Source organism: Fusarium mangiferae (genome assembly GCF_900044065.1).
Source record: "Fusarium mangiferae strain MRC7560 genome assembly, contig: FMAN_scaffold007, whole genome shotgun sequence".
Taxonomy (NCBI): domain Eukaryota; kingdom Fungi; phylum Ascomycota; class Sordariomycetes; order Hypocreales; family Nectriaceae; genus Fusarium; species Fusarium mangiferae.
Genome location: NW_024573927.1, coordinates 1,640,279 through 1,664,757, shown reverse-complemented (window position 1 = coordinate 1,664,757; position 24,479 = coordinate 1,640,279). Strand labels below are relative to the sequence as shown.

Sequence of the window (24,479 nt, the reverse complement as noted above, 5' to 3'; positions counted from 1 at the left end):
TGGAAGTCATCCCAGCTTCTTGTTTCTCCGTAAGCTCTCGAATAAGGAGTGTCTAAATGCAGAAAACATACCAAGTTGGCCGAGCATGAGATCGAAATCGGAACCCGAGTGTCTAGTCTAGGGTCAGAGATTGGGGGCAGGTTGTATTGACTTTGGGGTATCAGGCTAAATACATGCAGGGGCTAAATTTCGAAACATGATCATCTTGACTATTGATAGTTAGACTCCGCTCAACCCCAGAAAACAATGCAGTGCAGACAACTATTCCACTGTTTGCCTGTGACCGAAACTCCATAAGTAGGGTAGGATGCGGGGACTTGGCGCGTATTCGTTTACCAAGTCGGGGATTTACTCGGGTCCAGGTTAATTACGCATTTGGACTGGACGAATCTATGGCCCTTCCCAATTTCCAGAGACGCTAGAGTGCATTTTGTTTCGATGTGTTTGGTTAGCAAACGGGGGGTCGTATTTTCAAACTCCCGGCGAGGTTAATTGGTGGATAATTTGTTGAAATGGCTCTACAACTGACTTTGAGCTGGTGGTACGAGCTTGGATCGTCCATAGGTTGACAGATTAAGGGGTCCAACTCTACTCATAAGTTTGTTCGGGTGAAGTCATTAGGTGGTATATCCTAACTCACCAATGAACTACTCATCGAGGGGTGTTGATGGAAGAAATTTACTTAAACGATGGTAGTCGCACAAGACAAAAGATCTACAGATTCAGAAATCGCATCGTCTGACAACTATAAAAATGCTCTTTCAATCAGTCTTCTTCGCTACTCTCATTTCACCGGTTATCCAAGGAGTCGCAGGCACTCCAAACTCACACGACCATCACAAGCGAGCGACCTGTACTCCCAAATCAGCCGGCTCAGCCTCAACAGATGATGTCCCCGCCATCGTCGCAGCGCTGAAGCAATGCGGCAACGGTGGGGTCATCCTGTTCCCCAAAGGGACTACATACATGATCAGAAGCAAGCTCAGTTTCGCCGGTTGCACCAACTGCGAAGTCCAGCTCGACGGTCGACTCAAACTATCGGACGATTACACATTTTGGAACAACTCCCGTACTCAGATTGATATCCGTGGTATTAACGGGCTTAAGTTTCATAGTCCCTCTGGTACTGGAGAGATTGATGGGAATGGACAAGCTGCATGGGATCGCTTTGGATCAGTTGGGGATTTGAAGAGGCCAGTCATGTTTGCCGTGGAGGGCTCCACTGATGTTGAGGTCAATGGCTTTCTCATGAAGAATGCCCAGAATGTTTTTGTTGATATTGGATCAAACAGTGAGAGGGTCAAGTTCCTCAACATGCATTTGACTGCCATCAGCAAATCCAGTTATCCACCCAAGAACACCGATGGATTTGATATCGGAGCGTCCAAGTACACCACTCTTTCGAACATCTTCATCCAGAACGAGGATGATTGCGTTGCATTCAAAGCAGGCTGCGATCAAGTGGCAGTCACCGACATTACCTGTCAAGGGTCCCACGGCCTATCAGTCGGTTCTCTGGGTAAGACAAACACCGACACAGTCACCAACGTCTACGTGAGAAATGCCACCATGAAAGGCGCTACGAAAGCGGCTGGTATCAAGATCTACCCCGGTGGTCCTGATCACGGCACAGCAGTTGTCCGCAACGTTACCTGGGATGGCGTAGTAGTTGATAACTGCGGTGCCGCATTTGAATTTGATGCTTGCTACAACGAAGACGAGCCCTACTGCAAACGGTATCCCAGTACCGCGCAGGTGACAGAGATCTACGTCAAGAACTTCTCGGGAAAGACTAGTATCAAGTATGCACCTATTACCGGCCACGTATACTGCCCTGTTGAGGGAAAGAATTGCGATGTTGAGTTTACGAACTGGACTGTCAAGTCGGGAACTGGTGCTGGGCAGTTTTTGTGTCAGAACATCAGCTCTGATGTTTTGGGTATTGCCTGCAAGGGTCCTTAACGCACACATTACGATGGACCCGCCATCGGGGAGCAAGATGCTTTCTAACCTGAACTTAGGCAGTAGCTCATTGGGCCTCACTAAACTTATCTAAATCTACTCAATATGTAAATTAGAGGTCTCATGGAAGTCTGCTGGGGATCATGCCTGTTTTCCCCAAGCAGTTTAGTGTATTAGTACAGCCAACCGGATAGCAGGGATTAGCCAAAACCCCACCATCTCGTGAAGTGCAAACAGACCAGATAATCCCCCAACAACCGACTTTTACCATTTCATGATCTCTTTGGCCTATCACAGCCTTGAGACTGCCTTTCCGACCAGATCAGCCTGTAAAAATGGCGAACCAGAATCTAGCAGGTCATATCACCAAGTTCCGGGTGTCCCAAACCCCACGGATCAAGCGGAACAGACCTGCCGTTTCTTGCTCAACGTGTCGTGCGCGCAAGCAGAAATGCGACAGACAGCAACCATGTGGTCCATGTCAGAAGCGTGGAGTCGAGGACTCATGTCACCTAGATTCAACTCCGCGACCACCGCCTGCTTCGCTGGCCAATCGTGGTGATAGTCGAGTCCAGAATGAGCTTAGGCAGATGCAGAGCCTTCTCCAAAGTCTCCTCAGCCAGCCGAACCAGGACCAAGCGGCCACATCCTGCGATACACTAGCCGCGGGCGTGGATCGTATTCGGCAGGCCATCAGTTGTAATAATTGCAGGGCTGTGACAGCTCCGCAAGTGTACCAATCTCCAGACATCGTGTTCGGATCTCTCGCCAAAGCTACCTCAGAAGATGTTCTAGCGGCTTTGCCATCCCGCCAGTGTTCTGATAAGATAGTATCGACTTACCTCAACGCAAGACACATTGCTGTACCGTTCATCCATATTCACCAATTCCGCAGACAGTACGAAGCCTTTTGGAACAACCCTAAATCTGCGAACCTTCTGTGGGCAAGCATCCTATTCTCAGTCCTTACAGTTGGTACCATCATACCTGATGACAGGGAAAGCCGCTGTCAGTCTTCGGCATTTATTTCCATGTCAGCCCGATGTCTTGTATCTGGACAGTACAGCACCGCAACTGAATTCTCAGTTGAAGCCTTGGCTATGCATCTTCACGCACGATGTTTCCTTCAAGAGGACGGCAACGTCAATCTCTCCCAGCTTCATGCGTTGACCGTTCGTATCGCCCAACAACGGGGCTATCATCTGGATGGAGGCGACTTCTTACAGGCTCTGACGCCTTTCCGGGTTGAAATGAGACGGCGTGTTTGGTATTACCTCCAATACTACGACGTCTTGCTCTCTCTTGAGCATGGACTACCGCCTCTGATACACGAAGATACTTACTCTATCAGCTATCCAACAAACGTAACAGATGATGAGTTCGATGAAGAATCGAAAATTGTCTTCACCAGTCCGGCGACCGAGGACTATGCTGCGCTCCCTTGCGTATATATGTCCCAACTGTTGCCAATTCTGAGACGCATCATTTGCCACGCCCTTGGTTTCAAGACCTACAACTACAAGGACGCCCTTTTCCTCAGGTCGCAGCTCGAGACATGGTACAAATCGATTCCACCCTGCCTCCGCGTGCATTCTGTCAAGAATACTTGCTTGACAAACACTACCTCTGCGGCTTTGCACCGTGTCCTATTCCAGCTCATCTACAACACAGGAATCGCGCTAATATATCGTCCCTTCCTCAATATCGTGAGCCTTGAGAATAAATATTTCGAAACTGCGCTCGACTTGTCTCGCAAGAATGCACTAAGATCTATTGAAGTATACGTAGAGGTTGGTCAGGAGATGCAGAAAGGGGGAGGGCTCTATAACGATCCACAAGTAAAGGCTAACCTACCCGTCAATGATTTCTTTATAACAATGATAATGGCACCTCTTGAGTTTTTCGGTTGCCCCGACTTGCCGTAAGTCTACCTTGAAGGGGAGACCAATAGCCTAGACTGATGGATTGCAGGCAAAGCCAAAAGGGCTACATCATTCACACTCTCGAAACGGCAACACGACTGTGGCCCACGAAATCGTGTGCCTCTTTATACGCCCTTGAATGCTCGCGACTACTTCAGGCCACCCTGACAGATATCTATTCGTCAACCTCGATCGAGCGTCCTATATACCCGAACGTCTCGGACCCAAACCAAGAGAGTGCCCTACTACAATGCTTTGGCACTTATGGGTCAAGAAATGGGGATATCTGTGAATTCGACAACTTCGCGTGGAACACTGCTACAGTGTCGGATTGGGTTTGTGCACATGTCCATATGCAGCGATGCGCCACTGACGAGACCCAGGGCATGGTGAACTTATTGACTGATTGTGGGGAATTCGACAGATCCATCACAGAAGAGTCAATCACTGGCGTTTAGGACCGTGCTGTTTACCTGTTCTGCGTGGATGGCGAGATATAGTGGGGTGTCGGAGTTGTCGGTTCTAATAGTTGCCGCTTTGGGTAATTGACATGTCCGACTTCAAATCCGATGCTGCGCCAAGACGCTCAACGGGCCAACAGTCGATATTTCCGAAGACAATGCTGCCATTGGGATTCCTATTGAATTCACAAGTCTTGGGGGGATAGCTGATCATTATCCACGATGGGTATAAAAGTAGTGCTCCTCTCCCTCAATAACTGTCTTGCATCCAGCCAGGGACTCATTCCACAATCCGACTCAACCATCTATCACCAACACACCGACAAAATGGGCGACCAAGCTACTCCCGAGTTCTCAACTTCTCTTGTCCTTCCTGCCTTCAACGAACCTCTCAAGCTCGAGAAGACCCCCCTTCCCAAGACAGTCCCTCCTGGATCGGTCATTGTCCGTGTCCTCAGCACCCCCGTACGCCCTCATCAACGCGAAGGCTTCAAAGGAAACAGTCCTCTTTCATTCAAGCCCCCTTACAACCCCGGAGATGGTGGTGTTGGTCGCGTCGTATCCGTTGGGCCTGATGCCGTCGCTCTCAAACCTGGTCAGCTTGTCTACATGAACAACTTCATCACGGCAAGAGATGATCCTAACACTCGAGTCCTGCTCGGTCTTCATGATGGCGGTGGTCCTGAAGCTGATTTGAAGCTTTTCAACCTCTGGAAAGGCTGCTGGAGAGATGTCGCTGTTGTTGCCGCGGAGAATGTCATCCCTCTCAACGAAAAGATTCTCATCAATGAGATGGGTTACTCCTATGGAGACCTGAGCTATATCCAACGCCTCTCGGTCGCATACGGTGGTATCAGAGCCGGCAATCTTCGAGCCGGCGAGACTGTCATTGTTGCTCCAGCTACAGGTCACTTTTCTGGTGCTGTAGTCGAGTTGGCAGCCCAGATCGGCTGTCGTGTCATTGCGCTTTCGCGCTCGGCATCTAAGCTGAAGCCTCTCACGTCTCGCTACCCTCGTGTTACAGCTGTTGAGCTCACTGGCGATGAGAAGAAGGATGCCGAGGCCATTGGCGCACTTTTGCCCCAGGGCGCTGATGCTTACATCGACGTTTCTCCGCCCGCAGCGACTGCTTCACATCAGCACCTTAACATTTCCATCAACTCACTAGCGCCCTACGGTCGTGTTGTCTTGCTGGGTATGATGTTCGATATCAAGATCAACTATGCCAGCCTCATGGTTCGCAACATCACGATCAAAGCGCAGTTCATGTATACCCGCCAGGAGTTGGTGTCTTTGGTCAAGATGATTGAGACGGGAGTTCTCAAATTGGGCAAGGAAGCTGGGCATGAGATTGTGGAGAAGGGGTTCTCCATGGAAGAATGGGAGAAGGCAGTCACTGTTGCAGAGACGGCTATGGCTTGGGGTCAGCAGGTCCTGTTCTATCCATAGACAAATACCATTGCGGGATAGGATCGGTGGGGACTTCCAAGCAGCTTCTATAATAATCTATATAATCTCCTTTTGTTCCGTTACTTGTCTGTCGCCCATATCTGCCTCGTTCTAAACAAGTCCTAACTTCCCATCACTCACCCCCAGCTGCTCAACTGTCGCGAATATGTATCGAGAACCCCTTCACGTTCTTCCCCTCCAAACCTGGCTTGAGAGTCAAGTTAGGTATCTCATATTCACCGCCATTTTGTGGTCTGTAAGCAATAGGCTCGATAGTATCCAAATGCCTCAGCCTGTCACGAAGCATTTCCGCCTCTTTCTCAAAGCCAGCTTGATCCAGCCTATCAGTCTGATAAACGACGTGAGATGGAAGAACCTGAAACCCGGGATAGTATAGCACCCCGTGATTGATAGGGAATAGTAAGTCGTCAATATGTCCGGCAACTCCACGTGTTGAAAAGTGCTCTTTCTGGCCCCCAGCAGTAACAATAAGCATCGCTCGCTTTCCTGCAAAAACTCCTTCGCCATATCTATCACCATAATGCTTATCACTATGCTCGCCATATCCATATGCAAACCCCATAGAAAACACTCTTTCGACCCAACCTTTGAGAATAGCGGGCATGGTATACCACCAGAGCGGAAAGTGAAACAGGACGACATCGGCCCAGAGCAGCTTTTCTTGTTCGGTCTTGACGTCCTCAGTAAGGTCTCCTGCTGTGTATGAATCCCTTGATGCGTATGGAACCTTGAGACGGGCATCGGATACCAGATTTGGGAAATCTGAGCGATCGACCTTGGCTTTCCATTTCATTGAGTATAGGTCTGAGGTCTTGACTTGATGACCTTGAGCTTTGAGCTCGTTTACAGAGACTTGGAACAGAGAGCCATTGAAGGATCGGGGCTCAGGATGGGCAAGGACGATGAAAATTTTCATGTTGATGAAAAGCCGTGATGATTCGTGCTTAGCATTCGATATTGTCAAGGTCTTTGGCCATTTATATACGGACAAGTCGTTCCACTTTAGTCAAAAGGCCTTCTTCCAGGAAATGTGTCATGACATGATCGGATAAAAACGAATCCGCTTGAGTTGAGTCCAGCCTATCATGACTCAGACGGGCCAACTTCGCACCGGATAGTCTGTGAGCCCAGCCAGAGGTTGATCGTGGGTAGTGGGCTGGAATATCGCTTTTCTTACTTGATTTGTCCGTTTCTCGTCCGAGACACCGAGGTAACGTTATAATATCATTCGATCCGCTTCGTAAGCCCACGAAACAAATCTCCACAACGAATCAAAATGCGGGCTGAAAATAACACCCAGCTGATGATTAATGCATCATTTTTTATCATATTCGCACCTCGGTTCACTCAATGTCCGACTATGCACCAAGATTGTAGCTACTACACACCGCTGACAAGCCGCTCGAGCTCCGACTCTGAGGGACAATCAATCCTGTAAAAAACATCATGATTTTATATGAAATTCTTTTAGCTGTCTTGAAGCCCTAATTTGTTGTCTAGTCATTTCCCAGGTCCCAAACGCCTTTCCATGCACGCCGACTCAAAAGCCAAATGGTAATGAGGTCATACTCTCAATATTCTCCTCTGCTTCTTCCTTCACGCATCTTTCGCAGGTACATTTGAACTGAAACTGTTCTTGCGTATGATTTTGCCTACTTGAGAGGTCTTTACGCGTTGTGAGGTCGAAGTATGTGATCATGCATTCTTCACCCATTGTGATGTCACGGGCTGCTGTATAAACCATTCGCGCTTGGCCGTCGGGTTTGTGAGTGACCTATGAGAGCTGTCAGTGGTCTATTCCCGGGGCGTTTCATCATCTCTATTCGCTCACATTTGGCAGGCAAGAATGGTTAAACTGGGCAGCACGGGGATACAGGGCCATTCCGTACGATTCACCTCTTGGTGCAGCGTTGTCATTCACGGGCTGAGAGCCAGTAGTCCTCGGATACAGGCCGAAGGTATTGGTCTCTTCCTTGCATAATAGCAAAAGCATTTGTTCGGCACTTAGCAGGGGCGGTAGAACAGTCGCATCACTCAGATACTCATGGACCAGTCGTTTCCAATGTGTAATCTGCACCTCGGGCCACGAGTCAAGGTACGCACAGCACATGTCTACGGCCTTCCAGCCACGTAAGAAATGAGCCTCCCATGGATGCCGCTGTTGTGCAAGAGCGTTGCCGCTGTGTAACTCGGCATTCCACGTGGCAAGCAGTCGAACAACATGCCAGACCGTAGCGAAATTGTACTCTCCCTCTTTCTGGCGAAGTGCTTCTGCATGTTTCTTCAACCAAGAGCACTCAAAGCCATGTCGGCTCTTATCCGTCGCTCGGCACGCGACATTACACCATACAACATCCTTGAAACAAGCCTGCTCACAGCGGACGGCGCGACCATTCTGCGGGACACGGCGAGAGCACGACAAATTGCTGCAGATAAGCGGTTCGTTGGAGCTCACAGAAGGGACGATAGCATATGGTATGTCTACGAGAAGAACGGCTCCTTCTCGAATAGGACCCGTGGCTCGAAGTAATCTGCCCTTACAGGGGTCTTGATCAGGGACCAGATTCGGATGTACGTAAAAGTCCAGATCGTGAGTGACGACATTCGAAGGTTTTAGCGTACTTCTTGGTGCTTTGGGGGGCAGTTGGGGTTTTTGGAACTCCATTGTCGTTGAGATAAACGGTGATAAAGAGAAGGACAAGAGAAATGCGAATTAAATGAATGGGAAAAAGAATTTGCTGGCAAAGTCGCTACTGAGCATTTGTGTTCTGGACCCTCGGAACGATCGAATACGGTTAGATGAGGAGGCCACTAAGACACCATCGCCACAGAGATAAGGGTATCATTTCGGCGTAACCTTTTGCGGCTTAAAGCCAATTGCTGTATCACTGTATCAGAAAGGCGGTATGTATTTTGAGGTTAGACATTGTGTCACTCTAGAAAGGTACATTGTGATAAGCTCAAAGCTTGACGTGGACGAAGGGATTAGCTATTCACCATCAACGTCACATGATTATAGTTGTCAGCTTTTTGGACGATGCTGCGCATGTTGGAGAGCAAAAACGTCAGAAACTCCAATCAATCAGTCAAGCTTCCACAGGAAAATATTTCTTTCTGGCTTTTTACGTCAACATTCGGCGGATTTGTCGCCCCGATAAATCGGCATTCCAATAGCCGTTCATCGCCCTTGCATCCAAGATCTGAGTGGAGAGGGGCCACATGGAAGCTAGGGATAACCCCTCCAGTGAGATTGTTTCCCGTCACACGTGTCACTAATAATAGCACAGCACATTCAGGTGCTGGGCTTCGATCGCGCTTTGACAGAAAATAATGTTCTTCGAAGTTACGCTACAACCTAAACTACAATTCCGACTTTACAAACACGCCGTGATCAATCTCTTGAGCCACGGGCTTGTAAGTCCATTGGGTCACATAGACATCGCCTCCCTTGGGACAGTCCACTCCAGACCCTTTGCCGTTACAGGTAGCATAAGGTCCAAGCAAGCTACCAACAAACTGGCCCATTCCTCCACTGACAAGACTTGCTGATGCTGTCGCGATGTTGAGAATCTTTCCTCTGTGGCTTGAAGCTCCAAGGTTGTAGTGCGTCGCGTTGACTGCCTCGATATGTAGACTAATTACGCCCTTCTCCCAACCATCGGGGACCGGTCCTACCTTTGGCGCAGGAACATTCTGAGCTCCTGTGGCTCGGAATCGGAAGGCGAGTTTAGACTTTTTGTTGCTGCCTTGCTTTGTAGGAAGACGAACGATGCCAAGGTCGATATGGTCGAACTGCGTGCGGAAAACGGTGATTCCAGCTTCCTGGTCGTCGGACTTGGGCTTGAAGTCGATATTAACACTGTACTTGAACAGAGTGTGAGTTTGGCGGCGTCCAATGAAAGCTAGACCTCGCTGTCCTGAAAGCTCAATCTCATCTCCAGCCAACACACTACCGGTAACATTATTGCGGCTAGGCACGATATGTAGACCCTTGGAGGACAAAGAGAAGGCGCCATCTCTAGGGACTCTATGGTGCACAAAGTGAGGCGGAATATTCTTTGTCTTCTTCAGGTCGTAGTTATCCGGGTCAGCGTTGAAGGGTCCATCTCCTGGAACGTTTCGTGTCGGCTTTGGGAGGAGGTTTCCGGGCATGCGACCTCGCACTGGTTGCAACTTGGGCCATTCGCCCTTGTTCCATGTGCCATTGAAGAGAACAGCTTCACGGCCCATGGGCGAGACTCCAGGTGCTGTGATGCGAGTAGCAAGACAGAGACCCCACCAGTTGCCCTTGGTATCTTGGAACAAATCACCATGGCCAACGGTCTGGAAGTACTCAGATGTTCCGCGGTTCGTCAAGATTGGGTTGTTCTTATAAGCTTCATATGGTCCGGTGATCTTGCGTGCTCGGGCGATTGTGATAGCGTGGTCCTCGGCAGTTCCGCCTTCGGCAATCATGAGATAGTAGTAACCGTCACGCTTGTAGATATGGGGTCCCTCGGGCCATACGCCCCCTGTGCCGTTCCAGATGTTAAGCTCCGGGCTAAGCTCTCCGGTTTCCAAATCAAGCTCCTGTAGAGTGATTCCATGGGTAGCACAATAAACCTTTCCATCATCGTCCCAAAAGAGGTCGGGGTCAATGTGTGTTGGTTTGAAGGTAACAGGGTCACTCCAACTACTCTCATCCCACGGATTGGTTGTCTTGAAGATGACGCCAATGATATCTCCGACACCTAGGTACTCGCAGATCACGTAGTATGTTCCCTTGTGGTATCGAATGGTTGGAGCGTACATTCCTTGCTGCTGTCCCGCTGTCTTCCAGCTAATGCCCGGCAACTGTTTCTCGCGGTTCCAGACATGACTGATGAGACGCCAGTTAACTAGATCCCGCGAAGCATAGACGGGAAGACCTGGGAAAGAGATGAAAGTTGAGGTGACACAAAGAAAGAGGCCATCTTTCTGAATGCATGATGGGTCTGAGTGCCATCCTGGAAGTACAGGGTTGGTGTATGTAGAAACATCCGTCTTCGTTTCAGGAAGAGCACTTCCCATTGCTAGAAGTGGGCACAATATCCAAGAGAAGCGCATTTTGAACCAACTTAACAGATATTGTACTCATTGCACCAGACTTCACTTCAATCGCAAGAGCTTCCCGTCATTATTATGCGTTTCCAAGACGTCGATCATGAGATAAATTCAGGCAAATGCGGGGGAGGAAACGGCTGAATTACGATCCCCGGGGAACAAATCGTTCGTGATTGATGATGCCGATTCGAGCGCTAGATCTTGACCCTTGTTGGTAGCATGACGATCTTGTCGAAGAGTGCATTGAACCTGCAGAATGAGGGGTCTTGATGCAACTCCGAACTGGCTGATTCTGTAATATAGGCTGATTCAACGACCCAGAAAATAAACTACATCGTCATGGAGAAGACGATGTAAACCATTTAGGCTAATCGGGCGCTGTTGGTAATGAAAGAATTTATCTCATAACCTCAAAAAAACTGCTTCAGCCAACGCTGAAAGGTTAAGCTGAACGATAAGTACGTTAGGTTCTTGGCCTTGGTTTCATTAAAAAGTTTGACATAAGAACCTACGGTCTCCCCTTAATTAACACCCAATATTATCTAGGTATTTAAGTCGCATCAACGCGACACGGATGCTCCGGGTTTCACAGCCATTCTCCTCCTCGTGATGCTGGAACTGACCTTTCGCGTCGAAATTGGGGACTGATGCTTGTCCTTAAAGACAAACCACCATGCGCATCGTTCTTTGTCAGTTGTCCAAGGTAGCAAAAACGAGGTTTCCAGACTGCACACAAAAACCCAATCAGCTGCGGATGTCGTGAAAGAAATTGACCATTCAGACTTCACAATTGATCGGTCAGTCGCGGCGACCAACATGATGCGGCTGGTGTAGGGTACCATCAATGATACGATACCCCTGTAGCTGTAGTGTAGTGGCCCTGGCGGGGAAGCTTCGCGAAACTTCACAACGGCAAGCAACAGCAAACAACGTGGAATTGCGTGGCGCGTCAAACAAAAAATGCCTGAGGCTCCTCAATTCGATTCGATTCCACAGTCTCACAGTCTGCGAATACCCTCGCTTGTATTCCCAAGACTAGAATAGTCTTATCGCCCGATAACGACATGCTCTGACAATGAGATCTAATTGACGTCACCTGCAACGGTACACGGAAGAAAGTCACCGAAACATTGTGATCCTGACCGCATTTTGCCCAGCATCTGGTAATAAATAATAATCGGCCGGATTTAATTAATTGTTTATCAATTCGATTTGTGTTCAACTTTTTTCTTGTTTACTTTGTGCTTGGGTAGTGGCTTTTCTTGACGGACGCGCAAATGTCTCTCGCTCAGCATGTAACCCAGACTGAGGGCTTCGATTATGAAGGCCCAGCGAATCCCAACTACGAAGGTCCGAGTCATCCGAATGTTTCCCCTGGCTTCGGGACGGGAAATATTATTGCTCCTGGAGATGAATGCGATCAAAGCGGTGATCGATCAGAATGGCGACGATTGAGCTTTGCGCCTGTTGAGGTTGCTAAGAAATTGCCCAACATCGCGGCTTACAAGGTCTCCAACCTCAAGCGCTACAGTGAGTCAATCGGTTGGCCCAATTGAGAGGCATCACTAACTTTTCGCAGTTCAGGTAGCGACTGGTATAATTGCATGCTGGTTTGCAGCAGGTATTGTCTTTGGTTTCGCCGCCCTCAAGCCAATTCTCGTCAAGGAGGGCATTTATTCCGAACTCTGCCCCGTGGTGGACTACAGGATCCCATGCGCTGAGCAAGACATGCGCTTGAACCTTTTGTTCATCTCTGCTTCAATCTCTGCGAATGTTTCTTCTCTTTTGGCTGGCGCTGTCCTTGATCGCTTCGGTCGACGAGTATGTTGGCTGGTCTCGAGTGTTCTGCTCACCCTCGGTTCGCTGATGATGGCCATCTCATTCTCACATCCCGGCTTCCACGGATACCTCATTGGTAACATCCTTCTCGCTTTCGGCGGTACATTTATCTTCGTTTCTAGTTACCAACTTTCGAACGCGTTTCCCAAATATTCTGGACTCATTGTCGCGCTCGTCACCGGAGCCTTTGATGCCTCGGCTGCAGTGTTTTTGTTCTATCGCATGGCTTATGAAGCATCCGGTGGATCATTTTCGCTCGACAAGTTCTTCTACGGCTATATTTCCGTCCCGGTAGCCATTTTACTGGCTGAATTCCTCTGGATGCCAGCGCACTCGTACCATACCCTTCCGCAACTTGAGATAAAGATCGAGCACGCTCAAGACCGCACTCGCGATGTTCACGAATCGGACGAAGAGATTGATGATACAAATAAACTCACCCGCATTCGAAGTGCTAGAGCCGACCATAGAAAAGCCAAGCTTGAGAAGATTGAGGAACTCGCTGGCGATAGCCAAGAACGAGGCGAACGCGTCAAAGAAGAGGAGGGCCGACAAGAAACCAGCGGTGTATGGGGTGTTCTCCACGGGATGCCGGCCCACAAGCAGATGATGACGCCTTGGTTCATCCTCATTCTTGTCTTGACCATCCTCCAGATGATCCGAATGAACTACTTCATCGCCGGTGTCAGATCGCAGTACCGATACATGTTGGACTCTGACAAAGCCGCTGAACGTATCAACGAGTTCTTCGACGCTGCCCTGCCTATCGGAGGCGTTGCTGCGACCCCATTCATTGGCATCTTGCTCAATAACCTTAGTGTGCCTACTACCTTTGCTGTTTTGACGGTGTTCATCATCGTGATTGGCGTCTTGAACTGTATTCCGAATATCATGGCTGGATACTTCACAGTCGTTGCTTTTGTCTTTTTCCGTCCTCTGTATTATTCTGCCGTCTCGTAAGTACCCTCCCCTTTCAATGAACCTCATAAGTTCTAATCACTGACCTGTATTTTAGTGACTACGCTACCAAAGTCTTTGGCTTCGCTACTTTCGGTCGCATCTACGGAACCATCACTTGCGTCTCTGGCATCACGCAGCTCATTCAGTCCGGACTCGATGCACTCACGCATGGCCCACTTCACAATGACCCAACACCTGTCAACGCGACCTTGGGTGCCGTTGGAGCTCTTGTTGGTCTCATTCTCATCATATTCATCACCGTCAAGGGTAGAGTCTTTGTCGAGAAGAAGGTTGAGATGGAGGCCGATGGTGAGAGAGAACAACTCTTGTCGGATGCTCAGAATGGGTATGGAACAGGTCACTGAGTCTAAAAACGACACAAAACTACAAAAAGGGTTTCTAGGGAGATATGGAAATCATTTCGAGGGGTTTAAATACATTTCTGTTCTGTTGGAAGCTTCCAAGTTGTGCTTATGGATTATATGTTCATCGAAGTTTACGATGGGTTAAAAGTTATTGGATCGACACATGATCTTGAGTTCTCGCTGATAGAAGTTATAAGGATAAGAAGGAATTATAGCAGGACCTTGCTGGCTATCGATACTCACGTTAATTAATTCACCATTCTTACTGATTCTGTTATCCCTGTCTGTCAATCGGGACCCAATCCTGGGAGATACTGCACAAACATGAGAACCAGAAGACTATCAGACGGAAAGATGTTCATTTTACAAGAATTCTCAGCTCTCAATTCATGATAGTCCGAGTAATGTCAGACAAAAATCCACGTGCTAAGTGTCTCCCCAAAGCTCTCTCGAGGCGCGCAAATGTCCAACCTTAGCATTTCCGTACAACAGCATGCATAGAGGCAGATTAACACACGGGGTTTCAATTCAAAACAGATGTCCAGCAAGTAATACCCCAGTTTAAGCACTATTTGAGAGACTTCGACGCATTTGTATCTTTAGAATAAAAGTAGCGAGCCCATCCGCCCGGATGGGCTCGAGAGTATCGCAAAAGACTCTCGTTCATTACCCAGTATAGTTACAAAACGATGTCTCACTTAACATACAAGCATATTTTCTCGAGACAAAATCCATAGTACTCTATAATTTAGGTCATTCCCAGGCTGAGACATCGACAGTGGTCGCTCCCTTGCAGCCAAACATACTAACTAGCGATTCCTAACTCCTGATCAACCAGATGTTTCCATTCCTCGCATCACAGGCCGGAGTATATCCTCCCTTGATGGTGGATATTCAAGAAATTTAATTAAATATGTGACCCTTCGCCTCTTTTTCTTTCTGTCGGTAATCTGCTTTTCTTGGTACCCAGCAAAATGTCACGACGACTCATTTCATTACTGCTGTCAGGTCTCATCGCGCAGACTAGTGCTCAAAATGTCGTCAAAAAGCCAGATACAGTCTGTATAACGTACCTATCTACGTATCTTGTCCCGGTATTGTCGAATGCTACGAGTTCTGTGCCGACAGATGACGCGAACAGCGCGTCGCAGATCTCCGATGATACCTTGACAGCTTCTACGACATTTGAGTCTGGCATTGATCCGTCTCTCGATCTAACCGAGACCTTTCTTCCCTCTCAGTCTCTTTCTGAGGACTCCACTCAGCTTATTACAACCTTGGTCACGACTGGGGCGGATCCAGCGGACTCCGATCCCACAACAACAGCGCCCGGGCCTGACGACCAGCTCGTTGTCTTCCGCATCGTCCCAGACACAGATAACGCAAAACGGAGGCGTTTAAAGAGAGCGCTTGGGGGATTTATAGGCTCTGCCTCGGAGATATGCCATGATGCTTCTACGTTTAGCCTCTCTAACGGCCGACTTCTTGATGGCGGAAGACCTATTTACTACAACGGCGAAGCCTTCAAGGAACTGCGAGGTCAACAGGCAACACCACCTCGTGGGTCTGTTGATACAACTTTTGCCGGTGATGGTGGATTCCTTCGGTTTCGTAGCCCCAACCTGCCGAACGGCGAAGCGGGCTTCTGTCAGAGCCCAGAAACTGGTCAGGTATACATAACCTTTAGGTCTTCACCTCCTGGCTGCGTGTCTGTTAGGCTATCCGTCGTTGGAGGTAAGCTGCTGGCCATTTTGTTCTAAGTTTCACCAGAAGATAACCCTTGATTATAGTTGATGAGTGCGAAGATGGGCAAACGTCTTCCAGCACTGACCCTACGTCGAACGATCTACAGACGTTGCAACCTACAGTAAACTCCGCGGTCACATCCGTTCCTTTCAGTACAGTCATGTCTTCTGTTTCTGATAACCCCCCCGACTTCACATCGCTTGTAGACTTTACGAGTCTCATTCTTCCGTCTTTGGAACCTACAAACACACGACCTGTGCGAACAAGTTCTTTTCGCTTTTCCAATACTTCTACCAACGCGTTTCCTACTATCCCAATCGAAACATCCGAAGACTTTTCTTTTACAAACATTTCTGGTGTTACATTCACACCATCAGATGAAGCAACAACCGCTGATATCCTGCCCACTGGCGCATTATCTTCAGAAACACAGCTTACCACGGAGGACGCAGCATCCAGCTTCCCAGAGGCTACAACACCGACAGAGCCAGAGACAGAAACGGCCACCTCGGAACCCAGTGCCAGCGCTTCCGGGACAGGGACCACCATCGACATAGACACCACTACTGACATAAAGACTACTACTGACATGGAAACTACCACCGACATGGAGACTACCATCGGCATGGGGACTACTAGCACTACGACAATGTTGGGATCCGTGAGCACATCAGAAATAACAACAGAAATTCCGACAACAACCTCAGATGCCGAGACTACAACAACCACCAGTCCACCGTCTCGTGCGTGCGAGTCCTACCTCATCAACCCAACAGTATTATTCAGCGGTGACCAGGACGACGAAGATGGAGTCGAGGAGCTTACTCTTCCATTCCCAGTTGGACTATACACCGAGTCCAGCGAGACCATCTATGTTGGCGTCAATGGACTGATAAGCCTATTTGACAACTCCATCACACAATCTTCCAACAACCCGTTTCCCGATAATGGCTTACCATCGGCGGCCATTGCAGCGTACTGGGATGACTTGCGCATCAAAGGGAATTCCGGTTACGAAATCACCTACAGAGTTTATGACGATGCTGATTATCGCGCGGTCAACATCGATTGGTGTGTTGTGGATGCAGACGATGTCGTTACCCACTTCATGGTTATTCTCAGGGCTTACGATCTCTCAAACCCCGAGTCAGTTTTTATGCGCTACTTTCAGTCCAATGGAGGGAAGTCAGCTACTATAGCTGTACAGAATCTTGCTGATGCCAAGTCTGAGCAATTCTCCTACAATATGGAAGATGCAGTCCCAGATGGATGTACTGTTCTCTTCTTCACAATAGGGGGTGATGAAAGAGTTGTTTATGTGCCACCATGAGGAGTGCAGGACACCATCCACTACATGTCAAACATTCATGTATTTAGTTTCAATGCAAACCAATGTCATTAGTCATTATATTGCACTCAGCGGGAACAAGTTACCCTCTGTAGGATATTTGCAGGTAATCCGTGTAAAATATTCAGATTCGTGAAACAACATAAGAGATTGTATATGGCTATATTCTATAGATCAACGTCACCTGAGCTCGATCTCCATCCCAAACTATACATAACATCTGAGAACGTAACCATCACCTTCCAAAGACAGGCATCGAAGATATCTTGGGCTTTATCAAGGAATCCAGCTAAGCCGTCTCGGGCGTTCTGAGCAAACTCGCCAACCTTGGTGATAGCCCACGATGAAGTCTCATAGATGCGCTCCATCCCATGATGCAAACACTGTGGTCGTTTCACAGGAGAGTTGCTGGGGTTATCGCCCTTAGCAACATCATTCTCCTCTGTACCCGACGAGTCGGATCCAAGGCGGTACACAGAGTAAACATCATCTGGTCCGCCACACTGCTCGCGTGTGTCGAAAATGGAAGTAAACCAACATTTGTCGTCGGTAACTCGTGCGGATTCCTCTGGAACCTTGTTGGAACAGAAGCATCGAGATCCATGGCGAAGTGCAACAGAATAACCCTTGATAGTGCACTGGCGATTGCAAGAATCTCCGTTGGAACTTCGATAAGGTCCTCTGATGTTGACGCGTGGAGGATACGAAGATGTGAAGCCAGGAAGACTGAAGCAGCCATGGGGCTTTAGCTTAGACAGTCCGGTCTCCGTTGGACGATTCGGGATCTTAGCAGGTAGCTCGACTTCTTCAGTCTTGAGCTCATCGTCCGCCACGTCAGTGGCAATTCCTGTGTTCACAACACTCCAAGTTCTCCTTCCGCCGCAAGCTTCACGAGACCAACCAGGGCACCAATTCGTGCATTTAGAATCATCGACGAGTGCGCTCTTCGCGGGATATGTATCAGAGCACAGGCACCAACCACGTTGAACAGCTGCGACAGGCTTGTCCTCACGTTGGCAGTAGCGAGCACATTGATCGACGCTATTCATGCTCTCAAGCTTCTTGTGAGTCAGGGTAGCAGACTGCATACTGTAACAGCCATGCGATGTGACACGGCCTAATCTCGGCTCCTGGACAGGCTTCTGCATATGGTCTTTGTTGTTCGATTCCTGTTGGATGCGATATCTCCCGCCTGCGTAGCCAGTCCTGTATGCGGAGAAAGTGTCTGCAGTAACGTAGCCACCACAAGAGTACTTAGGATCGCCGGCGCAAGGGATCTGGCATTCGCGAAGGTCTGTTGTGGAGCTAGATCGTGGATAGCCTTGGGCACAGTGACATTGCGAGCCTTTGATGAAAGCAACCCCTTTTCCTGCGGCTTTGCACGAGTCGATGCAGGATGAAGGGAGCCTTGATACCGCACCTGCATCTAGAGAAATATGGTTTGCGGTCATGGGGATATCGTAGAAGCATCGCTCAATCTGTCTAATAGGCTTAGGCTCGATGACAGGTCTCCTCTCAGGGCCGAGGTTGTAAACACTGAACGCGCTATTGCCACCACAGTTGAAGAGATTTGTTCCGGGACACTGCATATCACACTGAGAATCTGGAAGTTCGTCTTTCTTATCAGGATATTCGTTGTTACAGTAGCAGATCTGATGCCAGGTGATCGCATACATATGATTCTTTCGCTGACAAAAGCGATGACATAGCATAGGACTGTTGTCCGCGAACACTTTGTATGCGGGACTTGCGGGTACTCTTCTGTAACAAGCCTGTCCGGGATGCCCATTTGGCTCAGTATGCTTGGGAGATGTTGTCTCGGAACTCGGTAACTCAGTAGCAACAGAAGGTAGAGTCTCGACATCAAGACCAAGGCCGGTGTTATAAACAGCGGTATAGGCATCATGACGAGCTGGTTTGTACTCAGAATCACGCTGACACCTATCATCGCCGTCGCTCAAACATGGCATGTAGCACTTATCAGAACCAGCAGCGGCATCTCTTGCAGGATACATGGTACCGCAGGAGCATTCGTTTCCGCTGATAAGAGCAAGAGGCCTTCCATCTTGAGCGCAGACCTTAGCGCATTCGCGGCGGGAGTCATCGTCGTGAATCAACACCTTCATGAGCATTGACGAACGTCCTGAGATATTGTAGCATCCCTGTGCTGTGATCTTGCCAACCTTGCCTTGGTTTGTCGCGAGCTGCTTAGACTCGGTTGCATGAACCAATGGTCCCTGTCTGTGATGCGATGAAATTCGTTTCGTTTCGTCGTTGGCGATGGAAGGGATGGAGAAGAGGGCGTAAAGTTCGTCATCCTCCCCGAAGGCATAGTTGTTTTTCGGCTGCTTGATGCAGTCACCATCCAAGATACCGACACACTGCGCATTGCAGCGGTTATTGTCGACTTGATGATATCTCGGGGCGGTTTTACTGCATAAGCAGTTGATGGAACCGAACGCAATCCATTGCTGACCGCGTCGGGTACATGTGTCGAGACACTTCTGGCGCTGAACCTCGGTCTTCGAAAATCCACCGATCACAAAATTCGTCGGTCTCGACCAATAGCAGCCCTTATGTTTGAGAGCCTTGAGGTCGGAACCCTGGGCAGCTGCCAGAGCCACCCAGAAAAGAAGAGCGGCTTGTAATAAACTGAACGTCGCCATGGGAAAAGAGTGAATGCCGTCAAAGAACGAGAGGGAACCGTTGGGGCCGGGAATGAGGTGGTGTTTATGTTTCCGTCATCAGCGGCCGGTCTAATTTTACACGAGCACAATCTAGACTCTCGTTGGTTGCCCTTGGGTTAAATATGGAACGATTTAGGCATCATACAAGGATCTGTGCCTCAATGCTGGCTAGGATCATGGAAATCAACCAACGAGTGTTTGGCTCGGGGAGCTAAAGTGACAGGGCTGCGGATCCTAGCTGAAGCGATGTTCTTGGCGTCGGCTACCAAGGCAGCCTGAATGAAGAAATCGCCGACTCATGACACTTCTGTAGGGTAGGGCGGTCTTTCTACAACGTCCTGAATAAGTTGAAAGACTCACCATCATCATAGTCATCGTGGACAAGCCGGATCTATTCATAGCAAGCTTCTTGTCGCTAATGTTAGAATACGGTTGTTGAGCTTTGCATTTGAGCCTCGAGCTAGTGGGGCGCTCGCCGCTACGACAGGAGGTTCTCCAACACAGATCTTGAGAGTCAGATCGTTAATTAAAAGAACACTTTCTAAATGTTGAAGTTTCTGAAAACAGCCGAACTCAAGTGATAGTTATATGGCCAGTGTCACAGCCTGAGTTAATATTGAAGCAACGTGACTTGGTGCAAATCAGTTCCACTTTCCGATTTTCTCTCTAAAGGCATGAAAAAGTGCTGGAATTTGGAAAAGTCCTGTGGCTTCAAATTTGTGTACGGAACCCAAAAGGGGGCTTCAATAAGACTTCCCAAAGCAGCAGTGTACAATTGAGAGCGTAGGCGTTGATAGGCTTGAGGTTCTGGAGGCTGATATGAAGGGGTTGGATGGCTTGGAGGAGCATTTGGTATGGACTGGTGAACATTGGTTGCCCATGAATTATTTATTCTAGTCATCAAAGTTTATACAGGAATCTGACAGAAGCTCTCTAAGCTTTTCAGTTATATCTATTGTTAGAATATTCATCTGAAAGAATTGTTCATCCTGCACCTGAGACGGACATCGGTTGACCAGCTTGAATGAGGCAAACAGCCTTAAACTCGTTGGCATGGAGATCCACCGACGCCAGTCTGTTTTTAAACACAGACTTGGTAAGCGTCTTGTACAACACCAGATGGAATGGGTAAAGACTTGACAGATTGCTCCCTAAATTTATCATAAGTCATCATAAGGATACATCCCAAATTATCCTAAACTTTCCTACCCTTACCTAAACACCGTCTGTTTAGGATCACAGTTTCGAAAGAAAAAAGGGTGACACCAGGGCACGATTCAGCTGGTCTCGCTTGAGACGGATAGCTGACCTGAATCTGACAGTGCAGTGAGCAGGCGTTCACCTCGTACCCTTCCCTGTGTAACACCCTGTTGGCCCGTGCCCACAAACTGCTTTGATCCTTCCGATTTTATTCCTTCGTCACCTTTCCTCGTCTTCATCCACATCTCGCCCGCCGCAGTCAATCATCCGCTGATACTTGGGTACGATATCTCAACGATGTATCAAAAGCAAGCACGTTCAAAGAAAGAATTTACTCCTTGCACTTCACACGACAAGCAAAACACTCAAGATCGCCGCCGCCAACTTTCGCCGCCGGTGAGTATCCCCTTCCTCGTGACATTTCGAACGGAATGACCAAAATATCGACAATCTCCTACTAACTATTGAAGATAGCGTACGTAACTTATTATTCTTGTCCCCCCCTGTGGTATTGGCCGCTGACGCGTAGTGATTCGCGATAAATGTCTTCATTATCCACGCCCGTAGGTCTATTCGGTGTTGACTTGAACAAGACGAGTGGCTCGCTAACATTCTTGACTTTCGTAGACGATTACAACAACGAGATTTGTAAGTTCCCTCCTTCGACTGACTTGCAACTCAAAGACGCCACTCAGCTTATTAAAGTGCCTGGCTAACTAATCCTTCGTGCAGTTCACCAAACTCTGCAACGTAAGATTCAACCTCAAGGACAAAGTCGTCAACATTCTGGTTCCCTTACATTACGATAGTACAGCTGGCAAGAAGCCCGCGGTAAGTATTCCATGGTCTGATTTCTGCCCGCCACACTTGTGTCAAAGAATGATGCCAGAGACCAATTCATGTTGCTAACTTTAATACAGAACAACAAGTCCTCGGTAAGCAATACCATTCGTGAAGTTTATCGACAATGTGCTGACGGCTCTGCTCAAGAGCGAGGTAGCCCCTCCTCAGGGCCAGGTAAGTTCCCATATAATCCCCTCACATGATGTCTAATGCTGACCTTATCTGTTCCGATAGAAACGCAAGACTAGGCAATATTATGGCCAACAGGACTTGAATGCCAAGGGTACCTCTTAGTCTCAGATGACAACTGATCCGGCTGCGTATTCACTGTTCGTGGCCATGAGTTGCGAAATTGTCCTTCACCGACCCATTTGAGTAGGCACCAGGCTGTGCCTGCAACCTTTCGGCTGCGGCGCCTTCTTCTCCCGAAACCGCCCCCAGGATCGAGGGCGCCATAGGTACCCACAACCTTCAAAGTGAGTGTCTGCATAAGTCTCTTTGAAATGATGGAGACTGACGTTCTTTTAGACTTCCTTCTCTCAATAGCTTTTTAGACTCAGATATGAGTAAGATCCTTGATCCGCAGAAGCCCTCTGTTCGGTAACTAATGTTGGTACCTACAGATGAATGAACGACACAGGGATGCCGCCCCTGGTACAATGGGGGAACTCGAGGTAGCCTAATGCCCAGCGACATACTGTGAGCTCAACAGGTCGTGTCGAAATCGCAATCAGTTTGCAAGCTGAAGTGGATTTGAGGGATGAAACAGTCAAATTCATGGCTTCCCATGCCAAAGCGGTATGTAAGTAACCTTCTCAGACCTCTGGGTATTTCAACACTAATCACCGGTAGCCCCAACTCCAGTTCAGTACTCAGAGCCAGTCCCATTACCGGACTACCTCCTACCGAGCATAACACAGTGGAGGAACGGCTGAGTGATCTCGGGTAACTTGCAGTCAAGGATAAATATAAGATCTCAGCCAGGTGTCTCAATTGGTAGTTATGCCCAAAGTCTAAGAGTGCCAGAGACCCAAATCCGCCATGGAGAATCTCGTCTAAACTACGCCTTTTCCACTACAACCGTCTCGTCGGTGTCACTGTTTGCTTGTCCGTCCACTGTACCCAGCTGCCGGATCACCAACCAAGCAGGAAAGATCGCAACCGCCCAAATACCAAAGTTCATATACGTGCTTCCCACAGTTGCCATGATCGGAAGAGCATTAAGACCGTAGCTGAGCGCCTGCCATGCTGACTCCGTACCTCTCAACAACGCAGACAACCGCACCGTCTCTTGCGAATTGTTCGAGATCTGACCGATAATGAAGAAGGCAAAGTTGTAGTTGAGCTGGAACCCAGTGACAAGGAAGACGAAAACGCCGAATGCGGCACCAAAACCAGGATCACTCCAATCGTAGATGGGCCCATCGCGCTTGAACTTTGTGACGTTGATGGTGAGCCAGATCCACCATCCTCCTTGGAGAATCATGATGACAGCGTAAGCATATCGGGCGCGCTTCTTGAGAGCGATTTGGTTCTGATCAAGCCAGACACCCAGAAGGTTTCCTGCAATGACTGCGACAATGCCAGACACAAACGAACCAAGAGCTCGAGCTCGCACGCTAAACCAGAGAGCGATGTAGGTGAAGAAGACCGACTCAGAGTAGACTCCTTGGCCGATCCAGAAGATGAGAAGCAGAAATTCCTTTTTGAGGAATGTTCGCGTGGTGGCCTTGAATTCCTTCCATGGATGGTCGAGGATGCTCAAGTCGACCTTCTTCCCGTCTGCGCGCTGGACTTGGGAGGGCTTGTTGAGAAGGAACGCAACAAACGGTCCCAGTGCTTGAAGAGCGATGAAGATGAGATAGACCTTGTACGAGACCTTGCCCGCCTCACTCCGATCAGCGTTGAGACCAAGGTTGATCGCGCCGCCCAAAATCTGTCCCAATCTTGTGAACGAGAGCCAATACGCCACCAAGCGTCCTCGGTTTCTAGGCTCGGGATATCCAATCGCGATCGCCGCCTCAGCTGCCCAAAAGATACCCGCCGAAACACCACAGCACGCGGCGCCAAAGATGACAAGCCACTCAACGCCGTAACGGTTGTTCAGATAGAGACCTGCGCTGTAGGGAGCAAAGCCGATGGTTCCAATGACGAGAGCGCCCTTGATCCCAACGTATTTAACGATGCCGCTGGTGAACCAGCACGAAATGATCATGAGACAGAAGGTGAGGGCGTTGCCGGTGTTGACGAGGTAGGGTTTCTGAGCGCCGCCTGCACCGAGGGAGTTCATTGCACCCCAGAGACCGGGGGCTGCGAAACTGCAGAGGCCAAGAATGGTTGCATTGTAAATTGGCGAGCGATTCCATTTCGCTGGTAAACATTAGCATAAGCATCAAGCGAGAGAAGGTGAACTCACGCTTAATCGGAGCCTCATTGAGCGCCTCAGCATTTGCGGTATCAGCCGTGTGCTTTTCCACGGATTCCGACATTGTGGTGAATGTTCCAACTGCCGGGCAAGTCAAGAGATTTGCCGAATTTTGTGCGACTGAACTGCAGTTGAAGAGGAGATGATAAATGATGCTGAAGACCGGCGA

At 48.9% G+C, this 24,479-nt stretch overlaps 11 protein-coding genes across 11 annotated transcripts; 6 read left to right on the top strand and 5 right to left on the bottom strand.

The window, feature by feature from the left end:
* Positions 1 to 753: 753 nt before the first annotated feature.
* Positions 754 to 1,962, top strand: FMAN_13722 (uncharacterized protein; the record flags this gene model as incomplete). The annotated part of the gene is made up of 1 exon (XM_041833224.1): positions 754 to 1,962. One exon carries the CDS (start codon positions 754 to 756, stop codon positions 1,960 to 1,962), a length of 1,209 nt encoding a protein of 402 aa, XP_041683609.1.
* A 335-nt stretch (positions 1,963 to 2,297) lies between these two features.
* On the top strand, positions 2,298 to 4,342 carry FMAN_13721 (uncharacterized protein; the record flags this gene model as incomplete). The annotated part of the gene is made up of 3 exons (XM_041833223.1): positions 2,298 to 3,883; positions 3,934 to 4,219; positions 4,268 to 4,342. 3 exons carry the CDS (start codon positions 2,298 to 2,300, stop codon positions 4,340 to 4,342), a joined length of 1,947 nt encoding a protein of 648 aa, XP_041683608.1.
* A 330-nt stretch (positions 4,343 to 4,672) lies between these two features.
* FMAN_13720 (uncharacterized protein) lies at positions 4,673 to 5,794 on the top strand (the record flags this gene model as incomplete). The annotated part of the gene is made up of 1 exon (XM_041833222.1): positions 4,673 to 5,794. One exon carries the CDS (start codon positions 4,673 to 4,675, stop codon positions 5,792 to 5,794), a length of 1,122 nt encoding a protein of 373 aa, XP_041683607.1.
* Positions 5,795 to 5,945: 151 nt separating this feature from the next.
* On the bottom strand, positions 5,946 to 6,731 carry FMAN_13719 (uncharacterized protein; the record flags this gene model as incomplete). Its single annotated transcript, XM_041833221.1, has 1 exon — positions 5,946 to 6,731. The coding sequence occupies one exon, from the start codon at positions 6,729 to 6,731 to the stop codon at positions 5,946 to 5,948; it is 786 nt and encodes a 261-aa protein (XP_041683606.1).
* A 624-nt stretch (positions 6,732 to 7,355) lies between these two features.
* FMAN_13718 (uncharacterized protein) lies at positions 7,356 to 8,480 on the bottom strand (the record flags this gene model as incomplete). Its single annotated transcript, XM_041833220.1, has 2 exons — positions 7,356 to 7,589; positions 7,647 to 8,480. The coding sequence occupies 2 exons, from the start codon at positions 8,478 to 8,480 to the stop codon at positions 7,356 to 7,358; spliced, it is 1,068 nt and encodes a 355-aa protein (XP_041683605.1).
* Positions 8,481 to 9,175: 695 nt separating this feature from the next.
* FMAN_13717 (uncharacterized protein) lies at positions 9,176 to 10,900 on the bottom strand (the record flags this gene model as incomplete). The annotated part of the gene is made up of 1 exon (XM_041833218.1): positions 9,176 to 10,900. The coding sequence occupies one exon, from the start codon at positions 10,898 to 10,900 to the stop codon at positions 9,176 to 9,178; it is 1,725 nt and encodes a 574-aa protein (XP_041683604.1).
* Positions 10,901 to 12,174: 1,274 nt separating this feature from the next.
* On the top strand, positions 12,175 to 14,061 carry FMAN_13716 (uncharacterized protein; the record flags this gene model as incomplete). Its single annotated transcript, XM_041833217.1, has 3 exons — positions 12,175 to 12,427; positions 12,477 to 13,692; positions 13,752 to 14,061. 3 exons carry the CDS (start codon positions 12,175 to 12,177, stop codon positions 14,059 to 14,061), a joined length of 1,779 nt encoding a protein of 592 aa, XP_041683603.1.
* Positions 14,062 to 15,035: 974 nt separating this feature from the next.
* Positions 15,036 to 17,137, top strand: FMAN_13715 (uncharacterized protein; the record flags this gene model as incomplete). Its single annotated transcript, XM_041833216.1, has 2 exons — positions 15,036 to 15,795; positions 15,852 to 17,137. The coding sequence occupies 2 exons, from the start codon at positions 15,036 to 15,038 to the stop codon at positions 17,135 to 17,137; spliced, it is 2,046 nt and encodes a 681-aa protein (XP_041683602.1).
* A 185-nt stretch (positions 17,138 to 17,322) lies between these two features.
* FMAN_13714 (uncharacterized protein) lies at positions 17,323 to 19,821 on the bottom strand (the record flags this gene model as incomplete). The annotated part of the gene is made up of 1 exon (XM_041833215.1): positions 17,323 to 19,821. One exon carries the CDS (start codon positions 19,819 to 19,821, stop codon positions 17,323 to 17,325), a length of 2,499 nt encoding a protein of 832 aa, XP_041683601.1.
* A 1,518-nt stretch (positions 19,822 to 21,339) lies between these two features.
* On the top strand, positions 21,340 to 22,179 carry FMAN_13713 (uncharacterized protein; the record flags this gene model as incomplete). Its single annotated transcript, XM_041833214.1, has 5 exons — positions 21,340 to 21,438; positions 21,670 to 21,690; positions 21,775 to 21,873; positions 22,000 to 22,059; positions 22,120 to 22,179. The coding sequence occupies 5 exons, from the start codon at positions 21,340 to 21,342 to the stop codon at positions 22,177 to 22,179; spliced, it is 339 nt and encodes a 112-aa protein (XP_041683600.1).
* A 766-nt stretch (positions 22,180 to 22,945) lies between these two features.
* On the bottom strand, positions 22,946 to 24,374 carry FMAN_13712 (putative DUF895 domain membrane protein; the record flags this gene model as incomplete). Its single annotated transcript, XM_041833213.1, has 2 exons — positions 22,946 to 24,255; positions 24,302 to 24,374. The coding sequence occupies 2 exons, from the start codon at positions 24,372 to 24,374 to the stop codon at positions 22,946 to 22,948; spliced, it is 1,383 nt and encodes a 460-aa protein (XP_041683599.1).
* Between the last annotated feature and the right edge of the window lie 105 nt (positions 24,375 to 24,479).